Source organism: Perissodus microlepis, chromosome 9 (assembly GCF_051167445.1).
Source record: "Perissodus microlepis isolate ML-2025 ecotype Zambia chromosome 9, ASM5116744v1, whole genome shotgun sequence".
Classification (NCBI taxonomy): Eukaryota; Metazoa; Chordata; class Actinopteri; order Cichliformes; family Cichlidae; genus Perissodus; species Perissodus microlepis.
In genome coordinates, this window is record NC_140469.1 from 12,263,428 (window position 1) to 12,291,277 (window position 27,850).

The 27,850-nt window shown below is 39.3% G+C and overlaps 4 protein-coding genes across 19 annotated transcripts in view; 3 read left to right on the forward strand and 1 right to left on the reverse strand.

Moving 5' to 3' along the window:
- Positions 1-249: 249 nt before the first annotated feature.
- tmem14ca (transmembrane protein 14Ca) lies at positions 250-2,854 on the forward strand. Of its 3 annotated transcripts, none has more exons than XM_084939041.1 (5): positions 250-367; positions 869-953; positions 1,083-1,184; positions 1,488-1,575; positions 2,639-2,854. In XM_084939041.1, exons 2-5 carry the CDS (start codon positions 878-880, stop codon positions 2,694-2,696), a joined length of 324 nt encoding a protein of 107 aa, XP_084795167.1. In that variant the 5' UTR covers positions 250-367; positions 869-877; the 3' UTR covers positions 2,697-2,854. The 3 variants fall into 3 exon arrangements, with proteins under 3 accessions (XP_084795167.1, XP_084795168.1, XP_084795166.1); XM_084939042.1 differs by having other exon boundaries at positions 260-364; XM_084939040.1 differs by lacking the exon at positions 250-367 and adding an exon at positions 374-759.
- Positions 2,540-15,361, reverse strand: mak (male germ cell-associated kinase). 5 transcript variants are annotated; one of them, XM_084939037.1, is made up of 16 exons: positions 15,225-15,361; positions 13,115-13,499; positions 12,016-12,070; positions 11,115-11,236; positions 9,676-9,758; positions 8,788-8,920; positions 8,435-8,606; positions 7,875-8,042; positions 6,878-7,120; positions 6,494-6,696; positions 6,198-6,337; positions 5,845-5,988; positions 4,952-5,035; positions 4,127-4,246; positions 3,741-3,836; positions 2,540-3,641 (listed from the first exon to the last, which is right to left on the reverse strand). In XM_084939037.1, exons 2-16 carry the CDS (start codon positions 13,216-13,218, stop codon positions 3,478-3,480), a joined length of 2,031 nt encoding a protein of 676 aa, XP_084795163.1. In that variant the 5' UTR covers positions 13,219-13,499; positions 15,225-15,361; the 3' UTR covers positions 2,540-3,477. The 5 variants fall into 5 exon arrangements, with proteins under 5 accessions (XP_084795163.1, XP_084795161.1, XP_084795162.1 ...); XM_084939035.1 differs by having other exon boundaries at positions 4,952-5,038; XM_084939036.1 differs by lacking the exon at positions 9,676-9,758 and adding an exon at positions 10,261-10,340 and having other exon boundaries at positions 4,952-5,038.
- Positions 15,362-15,991: 630 nt separating this feature from the next.
- plcxd2 (phosphatidylinositol-specific phospholipase C, X domain containing 2) lies at positions 15,992-24,344 on the forward strand. 2 transcript variants are annotated; one of them, XM_084939043.1, is made up of 8 exons: positions 15,992-16,482; positions 16,729-16,865; positions 17,029-17,148; positions 17,831-17,884; positions 17,985-18,140; positions 20,546-20,656; positions 20,783-20,961; positions 22,081-24,344. In XM_084939043.1, the coding sequence occupies exons 1-8, from the start codon at positions 16,380-16,382 to the stop codon at positions 22,238-22,240; spliced, it is 1,020 nt and encodes a 339-aa protein (XP_084795169.1). In that variant the 5' UTR covers positions 15,992-16,379; the 3' UTR covers positions 22,241-24,344. The 2 variants fall into 2 exon arrangements, with proteins under 2 accessions (XP_084795169.1, XP_084795170.1); XM_084939044.1 differs by having other exon boundaries at positions 15,994-16,482; positions 20,783-20,913.
- A 2,859-nt stretch (positions 24,345-27,203) lies between these two features.
- phldb2b (pleckstrin homology-like domain, family B, member 2b) overlaps positions 27,204-27,850 on the forward strand; it is a 37,646-nt gene continuing 36,999 nt past the window's right edge. For 7 of the 9 annotated variants that reach the window (XM_084939051.1, XM_084939049.1, XM_084939052.1 and 4 more), the window contains exon 1: positions 27,205-27,533. In XM_084939051.1, coding sequence (XP_084795177.1) covers positions 27,501-27,533 — 33 coding nt within the window. In that variant the 5' untranslated portion in view covers positions 27,205-27,500. Of the gene's footprint in view, positions 27,534-27,850 lie in introns of all 9 variants that reach the window. The other 2 variants (XM_084939046.1, XM_084939047.1) reach the window with 1 other exon arrangement.

The window sequence follows — 27,850 nt, forward strand, 5'->3', positions numbered from 1 at the left end:
CGACGTTAAGTAAGCAGGACTCGGTTTATTATGGAGAGTACAGGACAATAAATCGTCAGTAGTGATTCCGCAGAGAAAATAGTTTAATAGCTTTTAAGTGTCATCGGTCGTGTTTGTTTGCACCAACATAAACGATAAAAAAAAAACATTATTATTATTATTATTATTATTAAGCGCAGCCGTATGTGTTTCAGAACATAAAGAGATCTGCTCAGAACTGTAAGCCTACGCATGCGGCATCCGCGAGCGCATAACGTACAGTGCAGCAATAAATTGTGCTCGGTGGAGAACAAGCTGCAGTTGGTAGGGACCACACTGTTTATGTCAGTGACAGACAGGACAAACTGAACGACTAAGGACTAAGGTTGTAAGTCGGATTGTTATTTTAATTCAGCTTCCATAGTCGACAGTGTCAGTGTTTTAGAGTGCGGCTTAAGATTTAATCTACTTTCGAAGTTTACGGGGTGACTGTTAACAGTGGTTTCGGCAATATTGTGTAACTTCTGAGTGTGTGGTGCAGCAGTGATGCTAGTTTATGCTAAGGCTCAGTAAAGCAGTCTGGCTTATCTACTAAGCCAGACACACACACGCCCCTTTTTTCTTTAACGACTTCTGATCAAAAGCTGACAAACTACGGCTGCGGTGTGTGACAGCGGGAACATTCCTACAATGTTTTCACTTTTTCTGTTGGTTCCGTTAATGCTCAGTAACAGCTTTGTGTTGCAGGACTCGGACAGCTCCTTAAGTATTTTTACACCAGTAGGTCAAATTAGATTCACATCAGGAGGAGGTTTTAATTGAATAATCTATGTGCAACGCCAATAATGTGTTTGTTGACTCGCATAACTTCACGCTGTGGCCCTGACAGGTGTCCAACATGACTGTGGATTGGGTAGGATATGGATACGCCACGCTTGTAGCATCTGGAGGAGTCATTGGTTACGTGAAAGCAGGTATGTGTTACCTAAAATAGTTAAGTTAAATAATCACATTTCTGTAACAGCAAGTGTTACTATTGGTGCTGTTGTCTCGTTGGTTTATATTTTCCTAGGTTCTGACCTCCTGTATGTTTGTTCTGTCAGGCAGTGTTCCCTCCCTAGCTGCTGGGCTTCTGTTTGGGGGCTTTGCAGGTTTTGGAGCTTACCAGGTCTCAAATGATCCTAAAAATGTTTGGGTGTCACTAGGTTAGTAAACTTTTTTTTTTTCCTTTCCTCTTTCCTCAGCTTATGAAAAACATCATGTCAGAAAAAGCTGTAAAGTTTGAACACTGCTGTGTCATTTAAGCCACAGTCTTGAATGTTAATTGAATAACTCTATTATGCCTTATGAACAAAAAAAATACACTCAAAATGTTTAGTATGTGGACCCACATACTAAACTGCATACAGCAGCTGTATGTTCTGCATGTAAGTAAACAGTTTCTGAATAACTAATGTCTTCATTGCAAGTGCCTTCACTAACCTTTTCCGTCTCCTGCTGTCTGCCAGCTGCATCAGGAGCACTGACTGGTATCATGGGGAAGCGGTTTTATGGATCGAGGAAGTTCATGCCAGCTGGTCTGATGGCTGTAGCAAGGTCTGGTATAAGTCCAATCAGCCATTACTTGTTATCAAGTACCACAAATGAGGACGGTATTATTCCAAATATCTTAGTTTGATTTTGGAATATTATTTTACTTACTTTGCACACAGAAACAAAATTATTTCACAAAAAACAAAAACTACCATGGCCAAATGATTATTTCTATTTTTATATTATTATTTATAATATTTTGATTATTATAAATATTTCTTAGTCCAAAACCAGGGTTCTACCGATTGTCCTCTTCAAGACTATAATTTCAGACTTGTTTGAGTCATTCACTTGTGTCTCAGCAGTTGTTCTGGGGGTCTTTAGATACAGCTTGCTAGTTTTCTTCCCAGAGTCTTTGAAATCGTTCGCTTCCTACCTCTGCCAGGCTTGTTCTGCCTTGTGTGGCTCTTTCTGAATTTCTTGATGAGATTTCTCATGCCAGTTCTTGACATTTGTTAACTTTGTGTATCCGTCGCCTACTTTTTGAGCATTAACAACTTTTTTTCTTTTCTTTTTTTTTTTTTTTGCAAGTTTAAACTGATTTCTTTTGTTTTTGGTACGATGCTCTCTCAAGTGACAGCTCAAACCGTTGAAGTTTTTATACTGTGTAAATAAAAAGACAACCTTCAGTTTTAACTTGATATTCTTCCAGTCTTTGAGCATTACAGAGTTAAAGCATGTCATTGCACATGTCAGTTGTCAGGGGGAGCATTAATATTGACCCTGGTAACTTTTATTTTTTTCTGAAATAATTCTGTTATTGTGTGCTAATAGAAATAATTTATGGTTTCTAAAGAAGGCTAGTATATTTAGAAATGCTATGTTAATAAATCCCTTGCTCCATTTACAAAAAAATGATTATGACAAAAACGTTTAATATCATCGAGGCACTAATAATTTTGTCCTCATTTCTATTTATATACTACATTGTAGCCAAGAAAGCCACATTTTACAGAGGATTTTATCCCCCCCCCCACACACACACACACACTTCCAGTAATCTGTATTTTTTTTACTGTATACTTTGGCTCTTTGAATGAAGTCTAATGTAATCCTTTTGTTTCAGTGCTCTGATGGTGGGGAAGCTTAGCTTGGCGTTGCTCCAGAAACCTGTACAGTCCTGATGAAGTTAATATGTTGAAATCATGGAAGAAATATCAGTTCCCATCAGCTCCTGTGGCTCTTTTCAGAAGCACCCTCTCAGCATTTGCCATTTATGTCCTTTTGTTTAAAAAAAGTGTAGATTTATGAAATAAATGTACCCTCTTGTTTATATAGTAAATAGTTGTCTTTTTTCAGTGAATGCACCTTTGGAACTTGTTTATTTGTTTAAAAAAAAAGTTTAAAAAATTCAGCTTACTCATTGATATATTACAAAGAGGTTTGCAGTTCCCTTACAGTTTTCAGAGTCTGCTGTATTTTTATGACACTCGGGATTTTTTGTGTCACCTACTACATGCTGAATAAAAGCAGAGAGGACATAACATTACAGGAACCATTCATTAAAGACATTTTGTTATATGAAACTAGAGAAAATTAATTTAAAAAAAAAAAATCTAAAGTTAAAAAATAAAAGTTGAATTGCTGTGCTGGAGTCCTACTTTAAAAAAAAGAAGAAAAAATCCAAACAATGACAATGAAATTGGCTCCCACTGTATCTGAAGGATGCAGTGGGATTGTCTTGAGGACAATACCGGTCCTGGTTAAGCATCATGGCAACCATCATCTCCAGAACACAGAGATTCAATGCACATACAGTTTGGTGCTACTTGTATAAACATAACAAAGAACGTGGGATGTCGACCTTGATATCTGAGCCTAAGCATAATTAAGCAGCCTGCTCAGGATTCAATTGCTCGCCAAAGACTAACAAGCGGTAGTAGTTGTAGCATGTGCTCCCCCAAACTACCGGTTTCCGCCATATTTGGATGTCCAGTCGACCCTCCCATGGACGGGCTGCACAGCAGGAGCTCTGGTCAGGAGGTTTCCGGAGTTTTTTCCCAGTGCTGATGAATAGCTGCTGCCCTTCATCTGAGAGCTGTCTGTCCTCCTCTTCCAGGCTTCATATTCTAGAGAAAACAAATGTCTCTCTTAATCACCAGCGTCTTTATAGGTGATGCTTTAAAAAAAAACAAAAAAACACAGCAACTATTTGAAAATGGCAATACCTTCACCAGTTTCTTTTAATGATGAGTTGGATATGGGCTTGAGTTTTGCAGATTTTGGGTTGTCTTTTTTATTATCAGGAGAAGAAGAAAGATTTACTAAAAGTAAAGAAAAGGGAAAAAGAAAGGAAACATACTCCCAGTAAATGTGATGCAGGTTTAAACAGAGGAAATTAGAAAAGAGTACAGGACGATCATACAACAGAATAGTTCAACTATAATATCAGAATTAATGTTTATGATTAGAGAAACAGAGCAACCTCTCAGACATGTGGGAAAGATTGATTTTTTTGTTCTCTCGGAGCTACATAAATGATTAAAAGTGCCTGGCTAAAAGTCTCACAGGTTATTTTGTTGGGTTTATATAGAAAAAAAAAAGAGTTATTTACTTGCATGCTGGCCAGCCAAGGGGGCAAGCTGGATTCTCTGTCCCACTGAGCCAACCTCTTTCTTTTGAAATGAAGAGATGTAACCACCAGAGAGGTTGTACTTGGTGCTCACAAAGTTCCCTTTAAGAAAATAAATACAGAATTCAACCAAAGGTCTGAAATTTCTGCGTATCTTATTATTGCACACCCCAGATGTCCAACCAGCAATTGAGTTTATGGATTTATTTGCTAAAATGCAACATTTTTAAAAAACACAAAAAAATGATCTTGAAAACACAGATCTTCTCACACGTGGCTTTACGACTACTAATTATATGTGTGAACACGTGTGACATACTGGAACCACCGCATACCCACGAGGGGCACAAGCGGAGGAATAGGGTCGATTGATTGTCATTCAACATTTCAAAGAACACCATCGAGTCTCTCCACCACCAGTCAGAGATTTTTATCTCCATAATTACTCAAAAGCTTCATTGTTCCCTTAAGATGTTGTGGTTGTAGTATCATTTATCTTCTGTTAAGCAACTGGAGTTTTTCGTTCTCATGTTAACCTGCATGTTTACACCCTAGTTTCACGCAGAGCTTTAAGAGGCCACTTTCTTTCACATGCAAAGTGGCTGTTTGAATACCCAAAACGTGCTACAGCATCAGCCACCACCCTGGTTGTTGGTTTATTTGATTTTATCCTCAAGCTATTCTATATACCGCCTTCAGAAAGGTTGCACTCCAAATAACTAACAAGGCTGCGAAATACAGCAAAAAAAAAAAAAAAATCAAAACAAAACAAAACAACAACAAAAAAACCCAGTCTCACTTAAATACCTTTGGAGAGATCAATTTTCTGCAGTATTCGTTCTTTGACCACAGTTTTGTCTGGTGGGCTATCCAAACACTTTGCAGCAGTATCTTCTAATCACATGGCCCAAAAAAAGTAGAGTTGGAGGAGATGCATGGGATCAGAGAGAAAGGAGAAAAGACAAACAATAAAGTAAAGGCGAAGAAGGGAAACCGAAAGTATTTTTGCTTTTTCAAAAGAAAAAAAAACTTTTCATGCTAAATAAGACATTTTCATGCAGAACAGGCGAGCAGCATTAAAACAAACAGTGCTGGGAGAATGGATGGGGGAGGGGGCTACAGCTGCAGGCCATTTAGGGAACACTTGATCTTATACCTACAGTCTTAATCTCATGAATAAGCAATGGAGAGGTAGAGACGAGGTAACAGGAAGAGACAGCAGCAGAGAGAGAAGACGAGGGACGCATACTGTGTGCCTGCCTACATGACAATTGATTTATGGTGTCCTAGGTCTCCAAAATCGCACATGCCTAGGCTCACCAACTCTTTATCATAACTAATGACCAGGTGATATTAGCTTCATCAGCAGCACTTAGAGCCTTAGTATAAGAAAGAGGACACCGTCGTATTATGTAACACAAGGTGAATTTGACAGCCGCCAGGTTTCCAGAGCAAGTCATGGTGTAGTCATTATTTAATCTACTGAGTGAGCAGGTTTGTTGTCTGTTGTCAAACCCAATGCTTGAATATTATATTTTTTGTATGTGCTTTGTATTTTTCTGCCTTCGTACATTACAAAAAAATCTACACGCTGTCGGGCTGCTTCAATGTGTTACTGAAATCTGGAAACTTGAGTCCCCTCCACTGTGCACTATGCCAAACCTCTTAACACTGCTGCATTAGACATCATCAGTCTTTACCTGCATTGGCTCTGGTGACAGATAATCCTCCCCCAATAGGACCAAGTGGTTTATTTACAGTGTTTGAGGAGTTCTCCCACAGGTCCCGCAGTGTCATGCCAGTCAGCTCCTTTTCTCCAGAGGTCTGATTCTTGCTGATCAAGCCTTAAAGCCAACAAAATTACAAGATTAAAAATTTAGCCCTCAGAAAGTGCTATTTTCACAAAACTGATTAAAATGCAAGCAATTGGATTTTATAATAATAATTCAAACCATGATAAAAAAAAAAATTTAAACTTTTATTTATTTATTTGTAACCAGGGAAGCAATGACCTATTTTAAACAATACAGATAAGACTACCTATTAGTCTTACCAGGCAAGTATCTAGACTGGCTGAGATAGTGTTGGCGGGCCGCAGATCCTGGAAGATTAGAGTCCATTTGGCCAGTCTTTACATTGTTTGGTAGCTTGGTAACGGTACTGAAGGAGTATAGAGGTTTCTGCTCCTGGTGTCTGAAAACAAGGCATTACAGTAAGTTCTGAATATAACTGTGGATGTTGTGGAATGTATGATAAATATGAAATGTATTCAATATTGCATATTTATTTACATATATACTGTAATTTATAAACTGAAGCACATAGTATAGCAGCACATAGCAAGCTTACTGTGGACATTGGTCCTTGGGGCTCTTCTCCTCCTCTGTATTCACCAGGCTGGGTTTCTTGGAGTTGGAGGCGGATGTTTCTGAACGATCAGATTCCTCCCAGCTGTCTGAGGTCTTGGCCACTGTCTGGCCCCAGCGACGGCGACCGCTCTTCAGCACACCCGTCCCGACGCCACCAGCATTGTTCTCACTGCCCAGCGCCTTCTGCACAACATAGTAATGTCACGTTTGGGCAATGAGTCTTGCTGAATTAAGTTCTACTTTCAACCACTGCATCTGCACCAGAACTTCTGCTCTTTCAGAGTACTCACTTAATCCAAAATGACTACTTTATTTTAAAAACTTTTTTTGCAACTATTTAATCTGACTTAATAAAGCTACTCACTGCATGGCTGAGGCCTCCAGGTTTACTCTCAGCCTGGGGTAAGGGGATCTGCTGCAGAGGCTGTTGATGGTTTCTGGAGGAGGTTGTGGAGGCTTTAGACTCAGAGGAAGACTGCTGCAGTTCAACTTTGTACTCAGAGGCCTGTTTTTGAGCAAGCGGCCTGTTCTGGACTTTCTTGACCTCCTGGCTCTGAGGGCGTGGCCCCAAGACCTGACCCACCTGGAAGTAAGGATAACGCAAGGCCTAGCAAAGGAGAGGAAGGAACACAGATTATTATTCTGAATAATCTGAGGATATTCAATTACACTGAAAGAATATCCCTAGAAACAAGAATAATACACAGTCTGTACTTAAAAAAACAGCAAAATAAAGCACATCATTGTGTAACTTGAGTCTTGAGAATTTAAACTTGCAGGGATGGTTTTCATGCACAAGACAGCAAACATGCACACCAAACCTAAATCCCAGGGCATTTTAGAAACACCCCTGTGTACCATAGGGTGTATTTTATTCAGCAATTACAGTTTTCCACCATCTGAATCAGACGAGAGCTGAATGAGCTAAAATTAGATGTGCATCTGTGCATCTGAACAGAACCACCCACCTGGGAGCTGTTTAGGTAGAAATGGAAAAGCTTTGTCACTCCCTCTAACAGTGTTAGGCCTAACTTTCTCTCTGGAGTGTAAATTACAGTCAACAATATGATGGGCATATAATGTTCATAATGTGTATGCACATATGCAGAGAGGAAAAATGTTTTGCAGCAGAACTGAGAATGAAGTATGGCTTAGAGACTATTTAAAATGTTTAGGATTAACAATGCAATCCCTGCAGTGGAAATACAGATAATCTGCATGAAGTGATGAGTGTTGCACTGCAATGGAAACTGCTTTTTTGAGAACAGGTTACAGATTAATTTTAAACAACAGGCTAAAAAGGGTCTTTGTTAAAGAGAACTTTGGCAAATTAAGCCTGGAGTAAGACTTTACATGCCTACCTGTGCAGCAGTGGGCCTTTTTTTGGGGTCCCAGTGCAGCAGGTCCTTCATCAGGGTAATAGCCTCATTGCTGGCATTTGGAATAAGGGTCTTCAGGTGGGTCGGCACACATTGAGGAAATCGAAAGTTCATGGCAGTTGCTAGCTGGTGACCTTCTGGCCAGTCGGTCTAATGGAGGACACAATCAGTTGATTACATATTATCATTATTCAGCTGTGTAAAGGTTGTTCTGGACATTTTTATTTTGTCTTTTTTAAAAATGTTAATAGTTTAAAATAGCAAAAGTCTGAGGCAAGGTTTTTACCTCGTCAGATACTTTGAGGTGGCGGCTGTTATGAGCCAACACCACGTAAATAAAACTGAACTGTATTGTGAATTGTGGCTGATGTCACAGACTATTGTGATTTAACTACACTAAATATAGATTTTCATCTTTAGGAATAATGTTTCAGTTAAATTCAGCACTTGATAAGTTTAGAGTATTAATGATTGAACACATGAAATAAGCTCACCGACTGAGCTCAAGCATTCTCACCTCTCTCCTTTCACCTTGGTCTTACCTTTTTGACGGTGCCCAGGACTTGGCAGATCTTAAATATCTCGTCTACTTCACTGTTTCCAGGGAAAAGAGGTCTGAGTGTGTACAATTCGGCCATGATGCAGCCCACAGCCCACAAGTCAATGGGAGAGCTGTAGGTAGATGACCTGAGCAGGACCTCTGGAGCTCGGTACCTTGACAGACAGTCAAGAGCAGTTAGATAAACAGCTTGTAAAAGTCAGTGTAAAAATACATGGCCATATGGTCCAATGAAGAAAGCATAAAAACCATAATGTTAACTTTAGCTTAGCTCACTCTAACCAGTGCTTTCTTTTCTATCTTAAAAGTGTACTACTGTGTGGAAATTCCTCTCACCATCTCGTTGATACATAGTCTGTGTAGGGAGGTTTGGAGCGGATCTCTCTGGCCAGTCCAAAATCTGCTATTTTGACCAGTTCTGGACCCATGCACAACAAATTCTCTGGCTTCATGTCTCGATGGAAGAAACCTGTACAAAGGTTTATATCAAACTTTTAGCTACATTAATAGACTCCACTCAAATCATGACAACAGACTGGCACTATTTCCTGGTATTCTAAATCTAATACATAAAAATGTTATTCATAATTCAGACAGAACTACTTGTGAATGGGTGAATGTTTGCCTCACCTGTAACATTAACAGGCATTTGTATTCAGAGCTCAATGTATTTCAACATCATCATTTTAAATATACAAGTACCAGGGCTACAGTGCTTCAGTACTGCAGCTGTCACACAATAACAGTGTAATTTGGAGTAAGATTAAATATTAAAATTACTCGTGCAAATGTTGAAAAAAAGGCAGTCCATGTCACGTTACTAAAAATGTACTCTGCTGATGCAAAATATTTTCCTATGATTGAAGATTTTAAATGCAGTAGCAACAATGGCATATAATCCAAATGTGATTTACACTGACACCCATTTAAGTAAAACAAAACCAAATGACTCGATTAATCGAGTATAGCTGAAGGAGTTATAAAGTTTGATGTCATAATAAAATACATTTTGGACTGCGCTGCTACAGAAAACAACTAAGAAAATACAAAGACATACCTTTTAGCAATAGAGAACATAGCACACACACATGCATGTGCAATATAATACTTTTGGTCTACCCAAGGGTCACAAGAGTTTTTAAATATCACATACACCCAAACTCACAAACTACAGGTTAATCTACTGTTGAATGAGTAAAAGGATGACCAAGGAAAGCTTCTTACCATGTTTATGTACAAAAGCCAACCCAGACAGCACTTGAAACATGATGTTTCTAATTTCATTCTCTGAGAACATTTTATTCTCTCTAACAGCAAACAGATAGAAAAGGAAGGAAAGAGAAGAGAAATCAAAGTGTTAAGAGAAAGAAAAGTGGAAAAGTCTGCATTTTGGATATATGGAAGCACATGTGCACATTAAAACATGCAAAGGTTTGTATGACCAGGGTCTTTTTCTTTTGTTTAGCTGATCACACCATGCCTGATTAAAAAAAAATCAGAGTCAAATGTTTAGAGTGCTTTTTAGTGTGCATGCATAGATATAAGTCATCCATACATCCATTCTTTACACAGCAGTGATACAGACCAGTAAGTAAAACAAGTGTTGAAGCAAGGCATTTATGGAGGGTTCACATACTACAAGAGTTTTTGATCGTTGATTGAAATAATTTAATGTATGATGACCTTGTTTGCTTGTGAGATTCTTAAATATTGACATGCCTTTGACAGTTGAAATGGTCAGTGAATCTTGCAGTATGAACCCACACTCTCTTACGCTTTCAGGTCATGAAGAAAACACAGTACACCTACCATGTTTGTGAATAAACGACAGGCCTTGCAAAATCTGAAAGCTTATGTTTCTTATCACTGACTCAGGGAACAATTTTTTTCTGTAAACATAAAATCGATATACCTCCCATGAGCCAGTTAATGAAAGCAACATAACATTAACACCATTCTTTCTTACATTATACAGTAATCGGTAAAATAAATATATTTGACCACAAATCTGAGCAGCTTTAAAACATTAACTGTCTTTTTGACTTATTTGCTTTTGCAAATAAAAAGTTTGCACTGTAGGAGGTTTTCACACTAGCAAAAACATCAGGGCATCTCCCAGAGAAGGTGGCAGCTGTTTGCAAGAGAGAGCCTGATATAGAGCAGCGGTCCCCAACCCCTGGGCCTCAGACCGGTACCGGTCCGTGAGTCGTTTGGTACCGGGCCGCGAGAGTTGAGGCTCAGGTGTGATATGTATGGTTTTCAGGGTTTTTAACGGTTTTCAGTGTTATTTTGTTATCGTTTTTATTGTTAACTCGGTTTTCCTGGGTCTTTTCACGTGTGTTATAAATAAATTTTCTTTTTTTCGGTATCGGTACTAGTTTTATTTTGTTGTATTTATCCGCGACACCTTAAAGGCCGGTCCGTGAAAATATTGTGGGGCATAAACCGGTCCGTGGCGCAAAAAAGGTTGGGGACCGCTGATATAGAGGACTTACAAATCTTTTAGAGGATGATATTGACAGACTTAAATAACAACCATTAGAGCCTATCAGATCAATCTGGTGTTAATCAGTGTGTGGGCCAATTGGCAATGACACTACACAACTGTGTTAAACAAATTCTTCAAACATTTGTATTGTGAAACATGATTTTTCTTTTCTTACCTGTCCTTCATAAGCTGGTACAGGTTCTCCTTCATGTACTCAAAGACAAAGTAGAGATGGTCATTCTCTCTAATAACCTCTTTTAGTTTCACCACGTTTGCGTGGTTCAGCTTCTTCAGTGACTGGGGTGACGCATGTTTGGAAAGATAAGAAAAACTGTCTCATGTAATGCGAAAATTTTCGTATATAACAAGAACACTTTTAATACAGATATCAAAATAGTTATTGTACTAATTGATGAAGTGTAGCAACTTCCACTGGTGCATGGTTATAACAAGAATTGATCTTCCTTGGCTTCGTTTAAGTGTGTAAGCCTGGCTTCTATTAGATGTTGATTTATACTCAACACAGCTCACTTTATTAGGTAAACTTGTTCAGCCTATAGTTAACACAAATACCTAATCAGCCAGTCCCATAGCAGGAACTCAATGCTGAAGTTCAGACTGAGCATCAGAATGTGGGAAGAAAGTATTTCAGAAAGTGTTCATCTCCGGGGGGTTTCCCATATAGCCATCTACAGAGTTTACAGAGAAAGGTCAGAAAGAGGAAATATTTGGCAGTTCTCTGGGCATTATTGGTCATAGGTGAAAAGCCAGACTGCATGATCTGTGACACTATCATGTCAATATGGACCAAAATCTCTGAGGAATGCTTCTAGCACTTTTTTGAAGGCACTATACCTCAAGTGGCCAGTGAGTGCATTCAATCAATGATTTTCTTAATGCATTACCAATGTAGTAGTGGAATGCCACCTTTTAATTTTCCATTGTACTTTTATACATTTTGACAATTTACATTTGCGTGAACATATCTATCTATTGGTCAATCTATGTAACAGTGGTCTGCGAGTAATGCTGTTATAAGGTGCTTCAAACAGGTGTATTAATATTACCATGCTTACCTTTACTTCTCTTAGGTTCATACATTCCTCCCATGAATAAAACTTCCTCTTCATTCTATGGAAGACCATTAAGGAATGTATACATCTTATTATCAGATCATCACATATATAATCCTTTCAGGCTATATCTATTAATAAACATTATTATTACTTATTACAGCATTTACAAGACTCCTCTGTGCATCTCCATCAGTAACTTAGAAAAGTGATGACTGAAATGTGATAAATATTCTAATCATGATTTTTCTGTACTTAAATTAAAATGAAAACATATTCTGATTCTGATGACCTACTCAGCTTTTTCACTGTTATCCAATGTGTGTTTGTTTAAAACAACACACCTGCTGTTATACGCTTGGGTTCTCTGATCAACATTACTTGTCCTTTCTTCTGGAATTACATAAGAGTTACAGAATGAGCCGATATCTATCCACAATGTCAGCAACCCAACACACCCCTCTACTTTCACTCTCTTTCACCGTCACCACATGTATTGTCTTGCATGGTAACCAAATGATCAACCAGTGGACGCACGTCCCCAGTTTCGCATCTATTATTGAACACTGCTGCTATGTTGCTGAAACAAAGCAATGTAGTTTGTTTGCCCTGGTGATGGCAGGTCAGGGGTTTCTAGCTTTACAGCACATCTGTTTCATAGTGTCACAACAAACATTAAAGAGAACAACAAAGAAAAAGGCTGTGACGTAAAATGAAAACAGTCATATTTTGATTTCATGGAAAAGGGAACAATTTCTTTCTGCATCACAAATTTGAAAAAAAAAAAGTAATAAAAAATCAACATCTACATGTAAAAACTTTAACAGATACACAAACACTTGATATAAATGTGATTTTTCACTATGTTTTGTGGGCTCTTTGGTAGCAATAGGGGATCTACGTTAGCATTAGTTATATATCTACTATAGTGCAAACAAGATTGTGATTTTATTTTGACATTATTAAGACTCATTGCTGATCAAATATGCACATAATATAGGGCTGCATGACACCACAACAATACATCTCATAATATTAATATGTTATAAAGGCTGAATAGGGAGAGACAACCAAAAAATTAAAGAATGAGCAACATCCTCACCTTTTGATGGCTACAAGCTCTCCAGACTCATTACTTCTTCCCATCATCACACTGCCATAGGTGCCATCACCCAGCTGCTTCAGGGTGGTGTAGCGATTCATCATTACTCAAAACAGTTTCATCAGCCTCTTTATCAGCTAACTTTATTATTGTGTGAGATGGGCTGTAGAAAAACACAGCCGATTCATCAATCAAATATCCTTCTTCTTCCTTCAAGTATTGTTCAGTCTTTGTTTCATCAGCCAGAATTCACTTCTTTTTTCCCAAAAGAAAAGATCGTAGTTTGGCCAATGTTTGTCTTTGTCAGCCAGTCCTGGGAGTTTAAAGCTCATTTTGCAGTAACTGATCCATGTAAAAAGGTAGGGATCTCGGTCACGCAGTTGAACTAACAGCCAAGAGACAGAAAAACGTGAAAATTTGTCAGCAATAAATACAACCGCAAACACAAAAGATCACATAAATCCAATAGCCTGCCAAAAAACTCTGTCGACCAGGATTTTTAAACAGTGCGAAAACAAAGACATGCTAAGACCACTTCTTGTTTTTCCCTCAGTGGTAGGATTAGGTGTGTGTCACACAAGAGGCTTCAACATGACCACCCAAGGGAGATGACAAAGCCAACCCTAGTCAGATTAGGCCAACAGGGATGTAAATAGGATGTTACATCACCATCATGCTTACCGGTATCCACTACCTTGCCCAAGCACCCTGCCTGGCAAGAGGATTTGAATGACGCCACAGGCCATCGTAATCACTGGCCTGATGTACATTCAGCCATACAGACCTCCCAAAAAACTTACAATTACAACTAATATACAGTGCCTAACAAATTTATTAGACCACCTGTCATTTCATCAAGAAAACAAAGTAAACACAAAAATATTTTAGAAATCTGTCCAAAACCTAAAAATAAAATTGTTATTTATTAGGCAAATAACATATAACATATTTTAGCTGGCATACTGGACTTCTCTGAGAAGTCAGAGATTAATCATACATAACACAAAAGCTAAAAACAAATTTTTCTCTTCATGAATGCAAGTAAATAACTGTAATTGTAAATGGCATCTTACTCAAAAAATAATAATGTGCTTTGCTATTTCACCCTGTTTTTCTGTAAAACAGTAAATTGAAAATGAATGAATAATGACAATCATTATAATTTAGAATTAAAATTATCATTTTAATTAAAGCGTGTGTGCTTTAATGATGTTTCTGCAATAGTGGATTAACCATTATAGAAACATAAAAAACTATTTTAGTAATTAGCAGGTGGTGGTCTAATAGGTGTGCTAAGCAGTGTACTTTAATGAAACTAACAAACTGCGTGTTCTTCTCGGAAATAACGCACAGCTATCTTCTTTTGTAGGTTGCAAGTTTGTGCAACTGGATCATAATCACACATGTTTTCTGTCGAATGTGGCTTGAATGTTTAAAATAAGCTGTGAGATAAGCACACAGAGTTTTATATAGCTAGTGCGATAGGGACTCCCTAATTAATTACACTGGAAAACAATTGCTCTGGCCATTTGACTTTTCCTCAAGGAGTCATTATGCAACCACTGTAACATATTAATCATTACAAAAAATATTAATATATGATACAACTAAGACCTTCAAAATGTGACACTGCAATGTCACATTTTGTCACTGAGTAAAAATAAGCAACAAAACAAGGGGAGGGGGCAGTCGCATATGGCGATCTGTTGTGAAGGGATTTAAAGGGAATTAAGATGTATCCAGGCCACGTGACATTAGAAAGCTAATCAAGGTCGACGATATTAAAAACTCACGTCTACAGGCAGTGTTAAAGAAACCAATACTTCTACTCAGATAATTCTTAACTTTTGGTTAACTAACAGCTATCACACGCATTCAACCCAAGCAGTCTTTCCATGAAACGAATAAACTACCTTTACTCTAAAGCTAAAGCTATAAGCTAAGACTGCTTAATGTAAAAATATTAAGCAGGCTATTTTATCGGGAAAAGAAGGTGAGTTGGCATTTGTTGCTGACATATCAGACTTAACAGTACAGTTCCTCGACCATTTTGTGCAGACTCTTTCTTGTGTGTCCCTTCTTCTTTTTTTTCCCTCACTTTTAAACTCACCATGTAGGGTCGTTAGTCCCTTCCTCGGCTGCTGTCCTGCTGATAGCTTCAGATAAAACGAACGTAGCTCTTACAAGGTGAGCGCGCGCGTGTGAGCGTGATTTCTCCCCATGGAAACGTACACACAACCGCGACGCTTCTTGTAGCTGCCAAGTGACAAGCGTGGAGACGGCGCCCGCAATGCTTTATGGGCTTTGTTGTCCTTTGAGTGGTATGGCGTTAATAGCCTGTATTCAAATAGGCTAACATTTCTAGCGTAACTTAGGGATGCCTGTTCAATGTGGACTCTTTTTAATGTAAAATATTTTGAATTACAAATAGATAACTAAAGTGAGAGCTATACGCACGATTTTTATTATTTATTTGTTTATTTTATTCAACTTTTTCAAAACACGAATGTTCTTTCGAATAAGGAGAAAAAAAACCCGACTTGGTCGCAATTCGAGGACTGCACCAGTAGATGACGCTGTATGATTGTAGAGTGACATAGATACATAGTGTACATAGATAGTACAAATCTACTTCGTATGGCATGTACATAGCCTACAGCTCACATTAGCGGAACAAAAATGTCACCGGTTGTTTAAAAATGTTTATTCAGTGTTTATTGTGTAGGGAATAATATTCTAATAATAAAAAAAAAATTACATAACTAACAAGTTAAACACAAAATATATCACTGTCATCCGTACAAAAAAAATGAATAAAATGGTTTTTAATATTGAAGTAGACTACAAGTGTTACTTATGTCATTTGTCACCTGGTCAGTCACGTGATCAGTGAGCTAATTAGTGCCTTAGTGGCATTCTACCCGTCCTAAATGTCATGGTTTGCCTAGTGCGGTAGTGTGTTTAACCTGCCGGGAGGGGAGGAGGGATTTCACCCTAAGAGGATTGCGGCGATCGTTAGCTGCCCGCTGGCTTTGTCAAGGCATGCCGGTTTGCCGGTTGGAGTCCAACGGACAACAACGAGGTACAGTTTTCCTCCCAGAAACTCGGCAACGAAACCGGCTGGACTTGAAATTATGCATATCGTAGCAGCGCAAAATCAATCGTGACAGTCCAAGATGACCTATGGTAGATTTCACATGGTGGGAGCGCTCAGTACCAGAGAGCAGTCTCTTGAGGGAGTTATTGCTGACAGGCGGCTCCCGATATGAAGACCAGACCCGCGGGGATCGGCAATGTCCATGCCGACTGGATGGGTTCGCTCCCCTCCAAGCTCAGTGCCATGCCCCTCAAACATCTAGCGGTGCCAGGTGAGTCCACAAAGCGTAAAGATATTTAGTCAACGGAAGAAGGAAAATATACTGTGGTAATGTTGGCTAAAAATAGACCTAACCCCACCCTCACGCCCAGCATAACAGGGGGAAAACACTGCTGATTCCTTCATCACCTACTGATGCAGACGGAATCTTCTCTTTTTTTACCTTGATTTCCTGTTTGATTTCGATTTCAATTTTTAATTTTCCATCACCAGCAGCAGCTCTCCCTCTTTTTTCCAGGCTCTCACGACTCTTTCACTTTTTGGGTGGATGTGCATGCTCCCGTGGGCCCCGATCAAAAGGTTTATGTTAAGTATCTGGCTACCATGTTCAGTGTCTTAGCCAAGAAAGTCATGGTGAGGTGGTCCATGACACAGGTACTGGACTCAAAATCACTGCAACACACACACACGCACGCACACACACACACACACACAAAATAGCCTAAATGATACATTTTTGAGATCTGTGTTTTACAGTCTAGTGTCTGTGTTTCTCAGCTTCTTATTATGTATAATGTGATGTGGTCTGTGTCGCCAGAACCTGACTTTTAAGGAGCAGCTGGATGCAGGAATTCGCTACTTTGACCTCAGGGTGTCTGCAAAACCAGGCGAGCCTGGAAATGAAATCTACTTCATTCATGGCCTCTTTGGACACAAGGTGAGCGGAGGAGTAAACTTTTACTGCCGTTTTGGGTTGTTATTGTGACTGTTGAGCTGGTCTCCCTCATTTACTTTTATGTGTTACATTTTTCATTTTAATCTGTCACAATCTGATATTTTCCTTCTGTGCTGAATGCTTTTGTGCCAGCTCCAGTCCTAGAATGCTAAATTGACATTTGAATACAGCTCCAAGCTTTCATTTTCTCCCAGTATGAACAGTAACTGTTTTCTTCTAGTACTGTGTTGCAGTTGATGTTGCTAATAGTGGGCAGAGATGACCTTAAGCAAGGATCAGAGGGTAGCGTTTAGCTATAAAGATGGGTGATTCTTTTCCCTACACGAGGAACTCTTTGATTACAAAGATTCTGTCATAACTTGACCATGTGACTGAAAAATATTTAATAAAGAAATGCATATTCAAGATTTTCTGATGTCAGTGGCATTAGCAGCTGTAACTGTATACAGTTGATATTTGACTCTATTAACCTTTATTTTGTGAAATATTTTGGTGGAGTTTTGCAGTGCTGCACTCACTAAAATATTTAAGCTGCTCTTTGGCGTTCTAATATGCTGACTTTAAAAAAGCAGTAGCCTTTCTGCATCAGTTCATGACTGAGAGACTTTAAGATTTGTAAAATTGTATCCTGATCTCTGGCTCTTCACCCTGTTTTCTCACAAAGGTGAGGGATGGCCTGTTAGAAATCAGCTCCTTCCTGGGCAGACACAGGAAAGAGGTGAGAAGCACATTTTAAAAATTTCGAAACATAAAACATGTAAATAAATGAGCTACATTTACACTACTAACTGATTATGTTTGATGTTTAATTTATGTAGGTGGTGTTCCTGGACTTTAACCATTACTATGCAATGGAGGCAGAGCACCACGTTTACCTCATCAGTATGCTCCAAGAAGTATTTGGCAGCAAACTGTGCAATAACTGTGCGGTGGAGAACGTCACTCTGGACTATCTCTGGGAGAAGAAATACCAGGTGCGATCAGACTGCATCAGTACTGACGGCCTTTATTGCAAAAATGTTTGTGTGCTTGTTGTATGTAGCAACAGGTAAATGTATCTGTCAAATGTTTTCATGAAATATCATACTTGTATTCATTATATGAGTGGCAGAGTGAACAGGAATAAGTCACAACAATTAAAAAAAAAAAACTGAGCATTGCTTTTTCCAATAATCTCCCATCTTTAGAAATCACAGCCTTGCAGGCTTTTGGCCTTCACAGAAGTCATCTGGGAACATTTCAGCCTACACCTTATTAGGGCGCTGCCACTAGTTGGACTGGTTTGATGTACTTTTCTTTTGGCTATAGTGTTAAGCTGCACCCATGACAGCTCAGCAGGGATGAGATTCATTCACTGTGCAGACAGTCAGCTGACTTATTCCTTAAATAGTTCTTGCAATTTGGAGTTATGTCTGGGTCATTGGCCTTTTGGAGGAGGAAAGTGGTTCCAAGTACATGGTGTCACAGGCTATGGCAAGGCATTGCAAAATGGAGTGATAGTTTTTCTTTTTTCATGATCTCCTTAAGTCACGTGACTCCAAGCAGTCCTCCAGCACCTTCACTTTTACCACATTTCACAGATTTTCATCTTTTTGATCCATTTCCTCAAAACTTGGACTCATGGTGAGATGCTCCAAGTAATAAGCACACATGTTGTTCTGACTCCCTCTCCACAGCACTACACTGTGATATTTTGCCATCTACTAACCATCTATTGACCATACTTGGAACAATAAAATTACTCTTATGATTCAGTTTTGTCTGGGTTGCACTTCCTCTATCTGGAGTGATGCTGCTAAAATGTGCCTCTGTGTGGCAAAGTAGATATTCGAGAAAAGCCACAAGGGGTCACAGCATGTATGTGTCTCCTCCCGGGATCGAACTGGAGATATTTTCCTTTTTAGGTGAACATGTAAATCCGTACACTGTAGGGAAGCCTATTACAGCTGCCATAGGGGTAAGAAGCAGGGGTACACCCTGGTTGGAACTGTTGCATAACTATCACAGAGAAATGGGTATGGGTAATTTAGAGTTACCAATTAACCTAAACCCACTAACTGGAGAGAACCCACTCAGACATGGTGAGAACATAAAAACTCCAAAGTTTGTGACCAGATGCTAGATTTGAACAGGAGCTTCTTGGTGTGAGGCAACAGTGCTAACCACCAGGGTGCCCTATCTCTAATCAGTTTGATATTTATAAAAAGCACATATTAAGTGACTTCCACAAACCTTTGAAATGTGGTGTACACCTACAAGTAAAAGGAGTAGACAGGTGTTCGTGTAGCGGTGTGTTAGCGTGACCTCTGTGCACAGGTAATCCCTTCCAACTGTGATTTTCCAGGGCAAGAATTAGTGGCAAGTATCATCCTATTAGCACTTGTTTCATAAACTAACCTACATTTATCCTTTCAGATTTTTGTAGCTAAAAACTTTTCAATTTTTCTTTGTCTTTTGGTGTCTCCGATATTACTCTTTCATATTCTTACCTCCAGCTAAGGTGTGAGTACTTCTGCGTCTGCATTACATTACTACAGTCAGTGCATGTTTATGTTCAGATACTATCATTCCTGTTCCCATGACCCTAATCTGTAACTGGCTTAGTTGGCAAAGAACAAGGAGATGAAGTGCAGGGCAGACAGTGAGAGTAGAGCACAAAGTGCACAGTTTGTAGGTGAAAAGGGCAGCTTTCCTCCTCACTCTTTTTTGGCATTATGAGAAACCCACAACTCAAACTTTTTCTGACTTTTCTTCTGTCACTGTGGATGAAGACTGTTCTGGTCAGATATTTTTCCAGTTACACATAAGCCCAGATTTAGACTTCTGCGAGGACTCAGTGGCGCACATCGTTGCTGGTGTTTGTGCTTGTGTTTGTGCTTGTGTTTGGTGAATTGTGTTACCTTGTGGTCCCGTCCCAGTGTTTTGAATACGGCTGATAGAAACAAAACCCCCAAAATGCTGGGACTTTTTTACCTGCTCAGTCCCAGCTCATTGTTGTGGTCGTAGTTGTGGACTGTGTCGACCCAACGTGTACTTATATTTCTAGGGAGGTGCAGAGGTTACCTCGTAGGCCATGGCATAGGGCTTCAGAGGGGTTTGTGGTTATGACGTAGCTACAACATAGATTTCCTGCTGAATATTAAATCTCCAGTAAGGGTGAAACATGCAGATACCACCATGAATGCTCAGTTATCTGTAATCATTCACTAACTTTGAGGTCAGGTGTTTCACCATGCTAGGGTCATTGGTTTGGGGGGGGGGGTATGTATATTTTTGGGTACTTTATGTTTTGCACTGCAAAATGGATCACAGAACTCGCCTAAAGTCTTTTTGTCTGCAGACATCTGATCACCAACTTTTATTTTTTTTCTCTTGACAGGTGATTGTGTTCTACCATCATCCTTCAGCCCAAAGCGTTCCTGTCATGTGGCCTGGCAACAAGATCCCTGCTCCCTGGGCAAACACCACTGAGCCCATCAAGCTCATAGAGGTTAGAAAATAATACTGTAATCGTGTTTTATCTCTTGCAGTCTCCATTTTGTTCTTTTTCTAACTAAAGATATTTAAATGCATTCTATTCACATGAGATTTATTCATTCAAATTTCTGCCTTCTAGTTCCTGGAAACTACGCTGAAAGAAAGAGACAAGCAGGGTTCCTTCCATGTATCCCAGGCCATCCTCACTCCCACTGTCAACACTGTGGCTAAGGGGTTGCTCTGGGGCCTACGCAGCTACCTGGTGGAGAGGTCCGTGACTGCGATTGGATGGTGTAGAGGGAATCATGGATCATATTTGTATGACAGTTTTAACATAACAACTCTGAAAAAAATCTTAAGAATAACTGCTTCCTCTACTGCTCATCTTCATTCATTTATTATAGTTTGTGGCCAGTAGAGGTCAGTAGAGTTAATGGTGCTAATGAAATGCATGGAACAAAGTCAAGCGCTGGCTTTGCGCATGCGCTGGCTTTGCGCATGCCTTAAAAGGCCAGAAAAAGAAGAAATTCTAAAAATATTGAAAAACTACATTGCAAGAAACACTACAGATCTTAGAGCACATCCTGTAACACAGTAAGTTATAAGAACATGTTTTGCATCTATCATTATATTGACTGAATGGGGGGAAAAACAGTGCACAAAACATAAATCAAAACATTTCATAACTCTTAAGAGATTGTATTCTTCGTAAGCAAAGGCATATGATTTTCACATTTTTTTTGCTGTCATCTGTCATTTTTTTATCGTCAGTGGAAGTCTTGATGTAAGGGTATTATACTCTCTATGCCCTTACATCTGCCACCGGGCACCAATATCAGGGTATAAAACTTCTGAACAGACACTACGGCGAGACAGGAGGTAGCCTAATTTTGCACTTCCGAGGAAATGGGATTGTTTATCACTGCTGGATAAACAATGTGACTTCCTGGTTTTGTTCTGCTGGTGACTGAAACATAGTGAAGAATCAGAGGGTGTTAGAAGTGATACGGCTACAGCGTCGCTGTGTTTGTGTCTATGCCAGGAACTAAAATATGGAAAGCAATGATTCTGAATGGGGGCAAAGCACTGTCTCCCTGACAGATGGACAAAAATGTCTGTCCCTTTAATTTTCTTTCCCCAATATGTCCACTTTCTCCCACATTGTGACATATCTCAAAAGTCAGTCAACAGCTCTTAATGAAATCTGGCAGAAAGAGAAACAGTTAAGTAAGGAACTACTGATTAGATTTTTGACAGTGTTGTAGACATAACTATAAAACTAAAAGACAAAACCTTGGCAGTGGATATTTTTGGTGTGTATTTGCAAGGTCATGAATTTGGTTTTGATTCAAATTTAAATAGCAGGATGTTGGGTGCAACAATAATTGCCGTAATGCTTTCCTTGCTGATACAGACTTTCTTCTTTTTTGGCTCTAGAAACCTGCCAACCATCATGTCCTGGGTTGAGGCTCAGAGGCCAGGGGTGGACGGAGTCAACATCATCACCTCGGACTTTGTGGACCTCACTGATTTTGCCAACATTGTAATCAAGCTAAATAACCTGCTGTTGTCTGAACAGAACCGCAAACCAAGATGACACATGTTTTCATACCAGGAAGACTGACATGGTGGCTTTGAGTCTAGTGGCAGATTTTCCCTGCCTCTCTTTTTATATTGTTCACAAACGGCTCTGGTGCTGCTGGTAGAGCTTCAGTGTATTTGCTTAAGGACACTCAGCATTAAGATGTGCAGGGATGGACTCTGTATGAGCTTGGGTCCTCTAAAATAAAGCCTTTCGATTTTTAAGGAGCTCGTCAGCTAACTTTCAGTCTGATTTTTGGTTGTAGATGACTTTCTTCGCCTCAGTTCTATGAAGACAGTCCAAAAGAGGGAAAGAAGTGAGAGCTCAGATGAGAGAAAACCAGGCATGCCCAGCTGCATTTTTTTACAATCTTCATAAGGCAGACTGAGTCGTGTCATGCTGGAGTTCTGGCTACATCTGCAGATTCCTTTTTCTGCTTTCCCTTTTGAGGGAAAGCTAAAAATACATCTCATATTTGCTACTAAATGGGACTGCCAGGCAGGTCACCAGATTGGTAGCTGCTGTACATTTTCCCTTGCATGATTATATGACTTTTAACCTCTCAGGTGCTTATGTGGAAGTTTATTTGGATGGTTTATCAATATTACAGATGTGAATTTGATTTATTTGTATTTTTAAATGGTCTTATGAAATTACTGACTTTGTAAGTTAAGATAAGAGACAGAATTGCATGTTAAAATGCTGCCTGTAGGCATTTTAGCCACTATTGTATGAACAGCACACAAGGGATTAGGATAGCTTCTTTGTTTGTTTACAAGATAAACTCTGTGTGAAAAGAAATTCTTGATATGATTTCAATGGAACTCATTTGTATTTCCAACATACTAATGATTGTTGAAACTGGACCAGTGAGTTAGGGTTGGCTTGTTAAATGTAGACTTGGTCTTTTTCCAGTAATTAAATGAACTTGAGGGAAAAGAACACATACTTAAATTTTTTCTTGGTATTTTTATTTATATGTTAAGCAATGCCATTTTTTTAATGAAAGAGAAGCCAGCTGTTCTCTCATTACTTACTGAATTTAACAAGCAATGCGGATTATGGCACCTTTAGGAGGACTGCATAGAAAAAGCCCAGTATGGGTGGAAATTGTGCCGCATTTCCCACAAAACACATACAGATACACACAAATAGCTATATATATCTTTATGTTTATCGTATTTTTCCCCCTTGGTCTGTTTCCTCTTACAGTGCTTAAATGTGCAGAAATAGAACTAGTCTCCCAATAAATGTATGTTGGAAAGGAAGTGAAGAGTATATGGTTGTGTACAGTATATGCAAACATGTGGATGAGGGTTCATTTAAAAACTGCTATGCTTAAAATGAAACCAAATGCCAACTGTTGAGGTCTTAAATGTTTTTGCTTGTTTGATAGTGTGCATGTGCATCAGTGTGATTTACAGTCTGTGTGTGTGCCTGTCAGGGCCAGTGATTACTATGCATGCGTGGACAGTAGAGCAGCGACAGTCACCCTGCATTCTTGTGGTCAGACTAGAGTAAGAGAAGAAAATGAGACAGCACAGGAAATGTCATATAAAGAGAAAGGAAGGAGTAACAAAAATAGACTTTTAAATGAAGGTAGATGACATGAAAGATCTGAAACAAAAGGGAAGAATTTAGTTAAAATAGAGCTGAAGTTGTAAAATTGTAGCAGGTGGACCTGAGAGCGATCAGAACAGCTGCCTTTTCCTGCAGCGGCATCATCATCTAAAAGGGAAATGTTGTTTTACTTTTTAACCCTGTCCTCATTTTGTCACTCACCGACTCACTTATGTCAAATAGCCTGGTGTGTCCAGGCCACATTGTTGACAAGGTTGAGTGTGGTCACCAGGCACTGCGAGGTCCACACACAGACAAGCAAAGGCACTTTAATTGTGGAGTAATTACACATACCATTGTAGGCAAGTGGGAGAGCAGGGAGCAGCAGTTCGAGCAGCAGCTCGAGCTGACAACATTCCTCTGTTGTTTAGATTGGTTCTGTCTTTTGCTCTCCCCTTAGTCTCTCACTTAACTGTATCCCTGTTGGCTTCCCAGGTTTCAAAGGAGAAGACGATCTAAGCGTAATCACTCAGATGTTAATAAAATCCTGCAGTATTAACTTTTTCTGTCCAGCCGTTTATAAAGACTGCTGTTCTGAAGCTGCTCTCTACCCAGTATGGTGACAATACTGACACAGAGCTCTCCTAAACTGGTTGGGCTCCTGTTGGGCACCATAGCTGAAATAGTTCTACAACTGTGCCACTTTAAGCTGTGGTATTTCTGCCACTTCACATGTTCTCATGTCATTTCTCTCTTACCAGGTTCAGAACTTCCTTCATCTACCTCAGTTGCCGAAATATTTTCTGTGGTTACAAGGCACGTGTGTTAAACTGGTGCAAGGCAGTGGTTTCACATATGAGTAATCAGGGTTTCCATTCATTAAATCTCTGGTACATCTGTGGTGTGAAGTGTTTTAACCAAAACCAGCCTTATACACTCCTGTTTGCTAATTTTCTCCTTAAAACAGCTATGACTAGTGCAGGGATGTCAAACTAATTTGATCTCCAGTGGGCCAGACCAGTGAAACACCCCCTTTCTGTCAGTGCACAGAGGTTCAACTACAAATTTAATCTCTGACATATCTTAATATAACATAAATTGCTTCAATTAAGACAGCATGTCTCAGTTTTTTTTTACATGATAAAGATAAAGAAATCTGTCAGCATCACTCTTTGGGCTTAACTGTGAGAAATAAATGAGAAATATTACCAAAGAAATCCTGGTATTTCATTGCCCATCCTGTCCTGTAATTATAACAAAGAAAGTTCTTATTAATTCACAGGTATTTTTTTTTTTAAATTGTGAAACCACTGTTAAAAAACTGACATTTCTATAGTAAATGGTGAAAAACCTGGTAATTTTCTGTCATTTAATTGCTTATCTGTTACTTTGGTGTTACTCCTAAATATACAGTTACAAATCCAAAAGTTTATGCCCTCTTTTGCGTTTTCCAAAGACATCCAGTAAGCCGGATCAGAGTCTTTGCCAGGTGGATTCAGGCCTCTGGACACCCCTGGACTAGAGTGCTAAAACACACATAAAATGCATCTGACACTGTATCTAATGCCTATAGAAGTTCGGGTTGAATGACAGCTGACAGCTCGGACTTTTCAACAAAAGTCAGATTCAGGTTTTGTCAAAATTTGGAGAGTGTGATCACTTTCCAAAGAGCTCCAGTGCTCCTGCTACACCTCCTGGGGTCACATGAGAATTGTGGAATCCATTCGGGAATGCCGTCTAACATTTGGTGGCCTTCTGAAACCCACATGCTCTGGGATGATATCACTGGGAAAGCTTAGAAGCTTTCATTGCTTCTAGGCAACCATGCAAACATAATCACTTAAGAGCTTCTGGAAATACTTGAGAAGAAAGAAAGCTAAAAGGAATAGCAATTTTCAGGCAGTATTACCCAGATAATGTCTTAGCTGTTCCCTTTTTAAATTCTTTCTCATTCAGGACTGATGGATGCATTAGCTGGTACCAACAAAAGTTTTAAAAAGTCCATGAACTTAATTTAATGTAAAGTAAACCTGATATTTTAGATTCTTTAGTGTGCTTTTGGCCAGTTAGAGTGTCATACATACCAGGTGTTGTGGAATGCTAGGAAGCAGTGGAGAAAGTGGAGCACGCTGGGTGCACAAGTTCTCTTCCTGTTTATCCATTAAGGGGTCCACTCAGTGCCTGAGAGATAAGATAATCTAGAATCCATGAATATCCTATGTCAGCATGGATTTTTTGTGTGTGCGTGCGTGTGTGTGTCAGCAAACTTTCCTTGACCTTAGTCTAAACCAGAGGACCATTTTCACTTCTATATTTATCGTTTTCTAACCAAAAGAATACCTCGTGCATGACTTAGGTTTTATTATGGCTCTGGATCATTCCTGTTGTTGCTTCATGCAATCATTGTATTGAACTGTAACGAATGCAGAGAATCCTGCCAAGTAAAACTGTTTTTGTGTGATCGAGAACTGATGGCATCTTCTTGTGCCTCGTGATGTCTTCAGAGAGCTGCATGACTGGACATGTAGCTGAAGTTTTCAAGTGGTGCACACAGCTTTTGCAAACAGCAGCCTATAAGACATTTGCAGTTCCAGATGTGTAGATCAAATAATAAAAGATTATCTAGAAGTGGATTTACACAGAGATATTTATTTTGTCAGAGAGGAAACAAGGACTCTTTGCCATTAAGCGCACACAAGAGGCGTTCACATTTCTTTCTTTACTACACCTGCATCCATGAGGTATGCCATGGGTTTTTTTATGGTTATGCAACTATATTGTTGCAATTAATGATGGAAATAAAAGCCACAATAGCTTTACTTCGCTGAGAAATATGCCTCAACAGGAATTTAACCTCCAGAAAACCTTCAGTGTTCTTTATCACTTTTCTATGCAAGATGGATCTGCTTGTGTAGTGGATTTGAGTGTGGATATTTACAGTGTCACGCTATATGAGTGACAGGTATTCATGGTCAACCATAACATAAATCCCTATATCTATATGACTTTATATAATAAGCTTGTTATTCACTAAATACCATTATATTCCTTTATTGTTCGGCCTAAATGTTTTTTTTATATATATGAACCATTTACCACGTTTAACATCCCCCCAAGTTTGTCTTTTCTTCATAGAGACAAACTCTCAGTACTAGGAGTGAAATGAGACTGCATGCATGCATGTTGTAAAATCATTAGATATCCTTATCAGCTGCCAAGGCTGAAATAATGCGCTCTCTCTTTTTCTTTTTATCCTTCACTCCCCTCTCTTTGTCAGAGGCTTGAACCATTTGATGAAAGGTCAAGTGTACTTTTCTGTAGTCTGTTAACACCTGCACATTAAACTCAGCTTGTGTGAGTGAATGAGAGAGAGAGCGAGAGAGAGAGAGACTCCCTCCCCTTGTTCCTTATCCACTTCTGCTTCCAGCTGTTGCTGCATTCCTATGCCCGTCGGAAAGCCGTCGGCCTTTTTTACGCGTGTGTGTGTGTTTGGAGTGTGTGCTTGTGTTTGTGATTGTGACAACCGGGATCAAAAGTCTTTCCTAGAGATCTGCACGTTGCCTGTGCTGTGCATGGAATTTATCTCCCGTCAAGACAGAAGCTGCGGCTACAGCAAAGGCAGAAATTGGCTAAAAACTCTATTTGGGGGAGTTTTGCGCAAACAGCATACCTCTCGATCTTGGATCAGTTTCGCAATTGCGTCCTTTCCTGCACAATGACAGAAGTGGCCATTCCCGCCTCAGTAATGGTGAGTGAGTTTTTGTATTGTAATTTGTAATTTAAAAAGTGGAATAATGTATGTTAATTATCAAAATGTGTTCTTGTAAATTAGGTTTATTTTTGCTTTGCTTCACAGCGCTGTAATACTTTCAAAGTAAGCTGTAACGTTATCTGACTTCAGTTGAGGATTTTGTTCGGCAAAATCAAACGCAGATTACCTTTTTGTTTGTTAGCAGGCAGGTACAACGTGAAAATGTAGGTGTACTTTTCGTGATTCCACCGACGATCCAACGCTGCTGCTGATGGCAGCTCTAACTGGAACATTGTAGAAATTTGAAATGATAA